The sequence below is a fragment of the Brienomyrus brachyistius genome, chromosome 3, assembly GCF_023856365.1.
Source record: "Brienomyrus brachyistius isolate T26 chromosome 3, BBRACH_0.4, whole genome shotgun sequence".
Classification (NCBI taxonomy): domain Eukaryota; kingdom Metazoa; phylum Chordata; class Actinopteri; order Osteoglossiformes; family Mormyridae; genus Brienomyrus; species Brienomyrus brachyistius.
Window position 1 is genome coordinate 12,671,281 of NC_064535.1, and position 9,287 is coordinate 12,680,567.

A 9,287-nucleotide genomic window follows, 5' to 3' on the forward strand; every position below is an offset into this window, starting at 1 on the left:
CAGCGTAGATCTTAGAAAACGTGACAGGATTCCGGAAGTGCTTAATGATGAGAGGAAATTATCCGTGCCGACAGCAACAGTAGTGACTAGTGATTATTGTTGGGAGACAAGGAACATCCGGGATATTTACTGATGGTAGCGCCTGTTCGTCTAATCTTACACGCTGATCCCGCCTCTGCACCCACCCCATTGGTTTGCTGACATTTATGCTCTTTGAGCCGTTGTGTCATTGGTTAGCTGTCAGGCAGATATATTTTAATAGGCGGGTCTTTCCGCGACGTTTATTAATCTGAAAGACAGCAGCAGAGGTCTGTAAAATGAGCATCAGTTGCCATGTAGCTTTGCTTTGTGTCTCGTGTAGATAATAAAAATCGTGGCAGTTGAGAAGTAAAATCGGGTAAAAGAGCTATTATTACGTTAATTGATAGTGCGCTGTTATGCTAGAAGGACTGTATTATTATTATAGTTGCCGTGACACTGAAAACAAGGACAGAGGTACTTGTTAGTAAGACAGGCTGCTGGTTTTATCTTTTGTTGTTGGTTGCTAACCAGCTGTGTAGCCGTTCATCGCGGAAAACTAAATTAACAAGACTGCCTCTTTATAACCGGTTTGAAAGCAGCTTGTCACCGAAGACCGGCGAATTTGCCGGTCCGTCCATCCTCTACCCTCGGCGCTCCAGGGATGCCCTTAAGGTGAGATAATACGCTAGATAACAGTCCGCGTGGGCGAAGTGTGTATCATCCAGAGACATAATGACAGCATGATTTCGGTCACGGTTGGCGGCTTTCCACGTCGCCACAGGTTCGCCTCTTATGCCCTCATCGTCAAGGCAATGTGTGATAAATTGATTTAGGGTTTCATGGCCATCCCTGGTGTTACGTTGCCGTTGTCAACACGGGTTCAACCACGGCTGCATTGAGGATGATCATTTAACGAAGGTGGCAGTATTAGAAACATCACCTGCAGTGTGCAGAGAAATTGTCCGTTAGATTTCATGATGGATAGACACTTGAATTGCTCCATACCACATCACACAGTGCTGTAACTGAGTAGACATAGTGCTGCAAATCCGGAGTGAGACTGAATGCCTTGGCTTCCACCTCAGGCTGTTCACAAAGATTATTTATATGTGATATTTTCATGAATGTGTTAACACTTCAGAGTTTGTATTATGACATATACAGTTGCTCTTCTACATAATCAGGGTAAATCAGTCGTGACATGGTTAGTACATACTGGAACAGATTTGTCCTGAAATGATGAAGAACTGGTAGTGAACATCATTTGTCATCACTCATTTGTAATGTAACGGGATAATGGTCATCACTCCTAGCAACATACAGTAAATGATATTTCTCCTTCACTTTGGAGGGAGAAGTCCTTTGATTGATTGTTCATAGATAGAATATCACTTGCTACATGGCCCATGACAGGGAGAGACCCAAAATCAGAGCTCTCCTGTATTTTTTCCCATCTTGGCCTCACTTCCATTGTCTCAGTTCAGCTCCCTAAACATGTGGAACTCCTCACTATATGCTGCCTGTTCGTTTGTGACATTGTGCCCTCCACCAGCAGGGGGCAGTAGGAGGGGTAGTCTCCTTGACTTTGCTGCTCTATCGTCCTCAATCTGAATCGTAAACGCCATGTTCCTAACTGGCTCAGCTATAGCCTGCCTGTATCTCAGGTGGAGGAACCCTGAAGAGGCACTTTCCTGGTCCTCCCCACTACAACTCTGGGCTCCACCTACAGCCCCCGCCCACGATGGAGCACAGGAAGCAGCCCCCCTTCCTCGATGAGCGTCCAGAGGCAGTCCAGAGGGCGTCCTGCTACGGGATGGTGGAGCTGTTTATTGAGACTCTGACAGGGACCTGCTTTGAGCTTCGGGTCTCTCTCTTTGACACGCTGCTGTCAGTTAAGGCCAAGATCCAGAGGCTGGAAGGTACTGTACATATTTATATTTATTTTACTGTTATATCAAGTCACATATTTTACTGAACATATTGCAAGATGATCAATAGCAGAGCAAGAAGGCAGACTATGGAAGCGTGTTGCTCAGTAGGAATGTGTAGGAACTGACATGCATTATACAATCCTTTTTAAAATTGCTTACTATTTTAATCTATTGTAAATTTGTAATAGAATAGTGTGACTAGGGGCGGCATGGTACTGCAGTGGTTAGCACTGTTGCCTCACACCTCTGGGACCCGGGTTCGAGTCTCCGCCTGGGTTACATGTGTGCGGAGTTTGCATGTTCTCCCCATGTCATCGTGGGGTTTCCTCCGGGTACTCCGGGTTCCCCCCACATTCCAAAAACATGCTGAGGCTAATTGGAGTTGTTAAATTGCCTTTAGGTGTGCATGTGTGAGTGAATGGTGTGTGAGTGTGCCCTGCGATGGGCTGGCCCCCCATCCTGGGTTGTTCCCTGCCTCATGCCCATTGCTTCCGGGATAGGCTCCGGACTCCCTGCGACCCAGTTGGATAAGCGGTTTGGAAAATGGATGGATGGATGGATAGTGTGACTACTTACTATTATGAATTTCAAATTTTTATACTCACGTTTTAGGATTGTGCCAGTTATTTGAATGCCAGATAGAAGCACGGTCTCCTGCATGCGTTCCGTATATCGGTGTCCATGCAAAGCCTGTCACCGGGCTCTGAATGCTAACAGTATGCTACTTGTATCCACCCAAAGGTGTTCCAATAGGGCAGCAGCATCTGATATGGAATGGTGTGGAGCTGCAAAACGACAGGCGCTTGCACCATTACAGGTGAGCATACTTGCTATGTCCTGCTAAATGAATTTGTCCTACTGATCCTAACTTCAGAATAACTCTGTAGAGAAGGACCTCTTATATAATTGCGTCGCAGAGGCTTATTGCATCACTCTGATCCCAGACATTTTCGTGTGTGCTCAGCATTTCAGATGGATGCACACTGAAGCTAGTGTTGGCCATGAAGGGGGGGCCCATCAGTACCCGCAAAGGTCAGTTCTGTCACCCTTATCGCTGTGGAGGGCATTAAGCATCATGGAGCAAGTCTTCATCCATGACGCCTGCACAACCCTGACTTCTGCCCTCATCTTCCCAGTACCCACAGGAGAAATGAGCCTAGAGGCTACAGATGATGTGGATGGCATTCAGGAGGATGTCTGGGAGAGGAGCCCACCCAACAAGCAGCTGGCCTTCTTGGTGTACTGCCAGGGCGAGCAGATTAATCTCTTCGGCATCGTTGACCGAGGCGATGGCATGTTGACGCCTGTACCGGAGCTGTTGAGGTTTGTTCTAACCCCCTGTGTAGCTTCTGTTCTTTCATCATGAGTAGTCCGCATGCCTGCTGTGCCTAGGCACCGTGTACCAATTACATTACATTTACAGCGGCATGCAAAAGTTTTTTGTCACCCTTGCTTAAAATGTCTATTATTGTGAATAGTTATGTGAACAGAAGAACTGATCACCAAAAGTTAAAGATGACACATTTCTTCACTACTGTCAGCAAGATTACTTTTTTTCCCATCAATCACCGGTATAACATACCAAAAAAATGAAAAGGGCCTGAAGCAAAAGTTTGGTTCACAGTCATCGTTGGGAAACCCCAGGTGATTCGAAGTGTAAAGCTGGATAAATTCTCTGACTCTTCAAACTTTGTCCCAACAATCAGCAGCCATGGTAGTCTGCTTAAGAAAACCTTTCCTGCATCCTAGCCACAAAATTCAGCATCTGACGTTTGCAAATGAACATCTGAACAAGGCTGATGCATTTAGGAGACAAGACCTGTGGTCTAATGAACTCAGAATTTTTTGGTCACAATGCGCAAAGGTATGTTTGGGGAACAAAGGCTGCCGAATTCCAGGAAAATAATACCTCTCCAACTACTAAGCATGGGAGAGCAACGATCATGCCTTGGGCTTGTGTTGCAGCCAGTGGCACAGGGAACATGTCATTGGTAGAGGGAAGTATGGATTTGAATAAATACCAGCAAATTCTGGTAGTTAAGAAGAGGCTGGGTCCAACAACAATATAATGATCCAAAATATACCTTAAAATCTCCAATGGAATACCTCAAGAGGAGCAAGCTGATGGTTTTTCCATGGTCCTCACAGTCCCCCGATCCAAACATCATTGAAAATCTGTGGTTCGATCTCAGAAGAGCAGTGTGCGCAAGACAGCCCAAGAATCTGGCAGAAGCAGAGGCCTTTTGCAAGGACAAGTGGATGAAAATCTCCCAAGTAAGAACTGAAAGACTCTTAGCTGGCTACAAAAATTGTTTACATGCTGTGATACCTGCCAAAGCGGGTGTTAATATTGTACTGACCATGTCAGGTGCCCAGACTTTTGTTTCAGGCCCTTTTCATTTTTTTGCACCTGTGTTTCATGAAAACAAAAATGTAACTGCTCACAGTAACAGACATTTTAAGCAAGGGTGCCCAAACTTTTGCATGCCACTGTATATGTGTAACAGACACTTTGGTCCAAAGCGAAACAGAAGTGAGGCAAATACCACATTACAGGGTCCTTCAGTTCTGGTCATGTGAGAGGGCTAGTGGCACTGTGATTCTGAGAAACACTAACTTTGGCTCTGACTCACTGTTTTTGGCTTCTTTGAATACAGCCCATCTGTTTTCAGGGAGCCAGTCCATCGCAAGACCTTTTGCATGCAAATGCACAAACTTTGTGTTGTAGGACTATGAGAGGAATCCCACACAGATACCGAGGGAACATTTACACAGGAGCCGAGGCTGAGATCAGAGCCACACCCTGCAGTTTATCACCATATGCTCCTGCTTGGTCATCATTGTTACAAGCATAGCCACACGTATAAAAGAATGCTCTGTGTGGATGCTTTTAGCACTGGCTCTGTGTATAACCTCTACACGGAGAAGGCGGAGGAGGACGGGGAGATCGAAAGCCCTACAGCAGCTCAGCAGACCTTGGAAAACTCTGTCACCATGAAGAAAATGAAACAGCTGAAGGCCAAGATGGAGAACATGAACCTTAGCAGGAAGGTAGGGCTGGAAGTGCTATGTACCTCCGTGTTTATGGTCCATGTTGGTGCTGCCGGATCAGTTCTGTAGGAGCCCCATGGCATTTCGGTAGGCTGCAGAGTCTGGGTTTCATGTTGCTTATTAATTAATGATGAATGTCAGTCAGCATCCGGAACAGTCAGGCAGTGCAGTCACAGACCCATAAAGTTACACTGAACCTGTTACCCAGTCATTTGTATATTCCTGTGCCTGATATGACCTCTGTGTTTTCTGGATTTGTACAAAAGACTGCAAAGCTGAGAGCCCATCCTCCAGAGGGACCCTCCCCCTGCAGCAGTACCCTCACCCCTCGCCTGTTCCCTGTACTTCCCCAAATTGGCCAGCTACTGCCCCCTACTGGGGGCCCACCTTCAACACATGCCTCAGATGCTTGGGAATGCCCTTTCCTCGGCCAGACACAGACTTCGTCTAAGGTGTCCCAGCTGGAGGGGGACACCTCCAAACTGCTGAAGGACAGAGTCTTCCCTGCACGACCTATACTGGGTAGCTCATCAGGGGAGGAGTCCAAAGTGCAGTTGATAGATGACTCAGTTCTGATGGACCCGCTGGCCTTTCAGCAACCAGAACCTCTTTGCTTGGACCGCTCAGCACCCAGTCTGGACAATTCAACCCAGATCCCTAGTGGTGCAGCCACCCTGTTGCCACTGCTTCCCGGGGGCGTGGCCTCCCCAGAGACTCAACCAATTGGTGCTGAGCGCTGCAAGCTCCCTCCCCTCCACCTTCCCTCGGAGCCGATTGTTCCCGCCTCCCGTGGCGCCCGCCTCGAGTGCTTCCAAGGGGGCCCTCTGCAGGCAGTCGTCATTCCTGGGAACGGAGGCCAGGACTTTTCTGAGGTGACGGGCCTGATATCACTGTGTCCGAATCAGGGAGACACAGGGAGCCTGCTGAGGAAGGTGTCCACTGTGGAGGCCGCACCAATGTCCGTGGTGAGTCTCGACTTTGTCGCATAAATACACACGTGCATGACAGCTGATATGTCCAGACTAATGCTCGATAGACCTGCCTGATACGCAACCACATGCACAGAGCAGGGCTAGACCATCCTGGCAGGTACCTACTGGCCCAAGCAGGGTCACTTCTTCACACACCCATATACCTGAGGCCAGGTAGGAGGTGCCACCTTCCCTAATTCCTCTCTGATGAATCCCTTTCTGCAGCCTGGATGTGCCCGAGGTGCTTGCGGCGTTCCTTCTGGCCCAGTGAGAAGAACAGGTGAGTTACTGCAGCCACAGAGCACAAAGTCCGCATGTGCAGTTCCGCATGAAACACCCATTATCAAAGGATAAAGTAAGTAATGGCTTCCGAGAATGGGATGCTTCCAGGCAAAACCAGCCTCCTTAGCTAGGGGGTCGGCTGCTGCTGCCCTGGAGGTCTCTCAGAGCCGCAGTATGTTGTCAAGTTCCATAGATTAAGTTAGTCTTTACCAACCCAGTCCTCAGGGACCCCAAGACAGTACAAGTTTTTGCTCCTACCGGAAACTGGAAGGGAGCAAAAAGTTAGACCGCCTGAGGTTCCCCAAAGACCGGTTTGAAAAAAAAATAGTATTACATGATGACCGTGCTACCTGAATGTGGCGAAGGTTGCAGAACACACAACAACCAAATACCCATATTTCAGACGTATTTGAATCTGATCACTTTTTCCTGGCTGCAATTCACAGTTAACAGAAAGCTGTACCCAGACCTGCTTGGGTAGTTGCCTTCCTGGATGGATGCAGGTGCCCCAGAGGTGGGGTTTAACCTGGCAGAGGGCAGAGTGGGGGGGGGGGGCTCCACTGATCTTTGCTGTCGGTTGGTGGGTCTGATTTAATCTATGGTGCAGCACAATGTCTATCACGATGCTGGAGGATATTGAGGAACCACAAAGCCATAAACCATGTACGGGTATGGCACCCAGTCTGCAGGGCATGGCGCCCAGTCTGCAGGGCATGGCGCCCAGTCTGCAGGGCATGGCGCCCAGTCTGCAGGGCATGGCACCCAGTCTGCAGGGCATGGCACCCAGTCTGCAGGGCAGATTGCAGCCGTAAGGTAGTGACCTGAAGTGACAACTTCTGTCCCACAGGCGCCCTGTCATGCAGCTTGCCGCCAGTGAAGATCCCGGCAGCTCCCAAGAAGAAGAACTCCAAGCACTGCTCCATGTGCGGGAAGAGAACCGGATTAGCGTCCAGCTATGAGTGCAGGTGTGTCCAGAGCCCCCTCCTGCCCACTCCAGCTGCATGATTACCGTGGAGGCCCAAATAAGACAATGTTAGTGTCCAGTACAATATCTCCTTTAGCCGCAGTCTGACCTGGAGTCTTCTGCAGACTTCATCAGGGTTCACAAGAACCCTTTATGCATTAATACTGAGACATGAGATAAAAGCTATTTGTCGTATCTAGTGGCGGGTAATGGAGGAATGCAGAGCCAGCTGAGGGTTACACTGAAGGTGCTAACCCCAGGAAGTGGGGAGGCGTGGTGCAGAAAGACCCCTATAGGTGTTCAACAGATCTGCCAGCTCAGTGAAAACAGTACAACACAATATAGTTATTTTCTCGACTAGTATCCATTACGACGCTGTTTATGATTTCGTTAGCATCATAGCTTGATTGTTGAAGGTTTTGTTAGGAAGGATGAGAGGCAGATGCCCACACGCATGCGTCTGGGGCTGACCTGCTGTCAATGGCTTGTCCCTGCAGGTGTGGGAACAATTTCTGTGCATCACACCGCTATCCAGAGGCCCATGGATGCAGCTTCGACTACAAGGGCGTGGGTCGCCGCATCCTGCAGGACAGCCTCCCTGTCGTCAGTGCCCCCAAGCTTCCCAAAATCTGAAGCTGCTGCGCTGGAGTCTGAATTGTGGGAGCCTCATACATGGACACAAAATTAAACAATTTGACACTAGCCAGTTGTTTCTTTACCCACTGAGTCCGTGCCCCCTGTAAAGTGTGATTCTGTTCCTCGGTGAGTCCATGCCCCACCTTACCTCCATGATGTGATTCTGCCCCTCTGGGTCTGTGCCTCTCCCCTTCTCTAAGGTGAGACTCTGCCCCTCTGGGTCTGTGCCTCTCCCCCTCTCTAAGGTGAGACTCTGACCCTCTGGGTCTGTGCCTCTCCCCCTCTCTAAGGTGAGACTCTGCCCCTCTGGGTCTGTGCCTCTCCCCCTCTCTAAGGTGAGACTCTGCCCCTCTGGGTCTGTGCCTCTCCCCCTCTCTAAGGTGAGACTCTGCCCCTCTGGGTCTGTGCCTCTCCCCCTCTCTAAGGTGAGACTCTGACCCTCTGGGTCTGTGCCTCTCCCCCTCTCTAAGGTGAGACTCTGACCCTCTGGGTCTGTGCCTCTCCCCCTCTCTAAGGTGAGACTCTGCCCTTCCAAGTCCCTTCTCTGCCCTATCGCTATCATGTGTGAAGTGTGACTCTGCCCCTTTTGAGTCAGTGCCTCACCCTATCCCCATGATGTGACTCTAACCCTCTGAGTCTGTGCCTCTCCCCGTTTCTAAGGTGTGACACGGCCCCTCTGAGTTCATGCCCCTCCCTGTCTCCATGGGGTGACCCCACCCTGCTTTCAGAAATCGACTCTGTAATGTATCTGGCACATGGCTGAAACTGTAGCATGACAAAGGGTGCATAGGGACAGCCTGAGTCACCTAATTTTTTAAAATTTCTTTTGCGTTTTTCTCTAAAATGCACTTTAATAATTAATATGCATACCTCTATTTGACAGTAACTTTAGGGTATTTTATGTATTTCTTTATTTGGATACATCCCATCTTTGTGTTGGTGTAAATCCAGCCTTGGATGAAAGGAGCAGGCAGATTCTGTTAGCAGTACAGCTGTTTATTGTCTCTCATTAACAACACATGAATGCAATAAAATGACTAGTGTGTGGATGTTTGGAATGTTTTGGGATAAAAAACATGTATGAAACTGGTAACGCCATAATTTTTTTTTGATGCCAGTTTTTAATGAGTCGTTTTGCTGTTAAATAAAAAATAAACCAGGTGGCATGTTTTAACACTGTGTGTTACAATCCAAGCTGTTTCACTCACCATCCCTGCTTTTATGGTAGAGCTTGGAATGCAAGGGTGCGGGGGTCAGAACAGGAAGTCGTTTCATTGCTGTGAAAGTAGCACAAAACAAACGGCCAGATCTTACGGCTTTTGCTGCTCGGACTCACTCGTCTTCAATCACGGGTGATACAGCCACAATTGTTGTGATGCAGTCTGTCCAAGAAGGAGCCTCCCCTGAGCACCAGTTGGTATTCTAGGGATG

At 48.6% G+C, this 9,287-nt stretch overlaps 1 protein-coding gene across 14 annotated transcripts; it reads left to right on the plus strand.

Moving 5' to 3' along the window:
• The first annotated feature begins 293 nt into the window (after window positions 1-293).
• On the plus strand, window positions 294-9,030 carry zfand4 (zinc finger, AN1-type domain 4). 14 transcript variants are annotated; one of them, XR_007397154.1, is made up of 12 exons: window positions 294-693; window positions 1,686-1,940; window positions 2,694-2,769; window positions 2,917-2,984; window positions 3,089-3,275; window positions 4,847-5,003; window positions 5,270-5,968; window positions 6,200-6,254; window positions 7,104-7,221; window positions 7,718-8,101; window positions 8,147-8,191; window positions 8,327-9,030. XR_007397154.1 is itself a non-coding variant. In XM_049009536.1 (11 exons), exons 3-11 carry the CDS (start codon window positions 1,763-1,765, stop codon window positions 7,851-7,853), a joined length of 1,674 nt encoding a protein of 557 aa, XP_048865493.1. In that variant the 5' UTR covers window positions 294-308; window positions 621-693; window positions 1,751-1,762; the 3' UTR covers window positions 7,854-9,030. The 14 variants fall into 14 exon arrangements, 1 of the variants encoding a protein (XP_048865493.1); XR_007397155.1 differs by having other exon boundaries at window positions 8,372-9,030; XR_007397153.1 differs by having other exon boundaries at window positions 7,718-8,056; window positions 8,147-8,236.
• Window positions 9,031-9,287: the final 257 nt, after the last annotated feature.

Excerpts from the sequence above, each read along its gene's own strand:
- zfand4 (XM_049009536.1), top strand. The coding sequence starts at position 1,763 with ATGGAGCACAGGAAGCAGCCCCCCTTCCTCGATGAGCGTCCAGAGGCA. Across the intron at positions 1,941-2,693 it reads CAAGATCCAGAGGCTGGAAG|GTGTTCCAATAGGGCAGCAG; the intron begins GTACTGTACATA and ends ATCCACCCAAAG. Across the intron at positions 3,276-4,846 it reads CCTGTACCGGAGCTGTTGAG|CACTGGCTCTGTGTATAACC; the intron begins GTTTGTTCTAAC and ends GGATGCTTTTAG.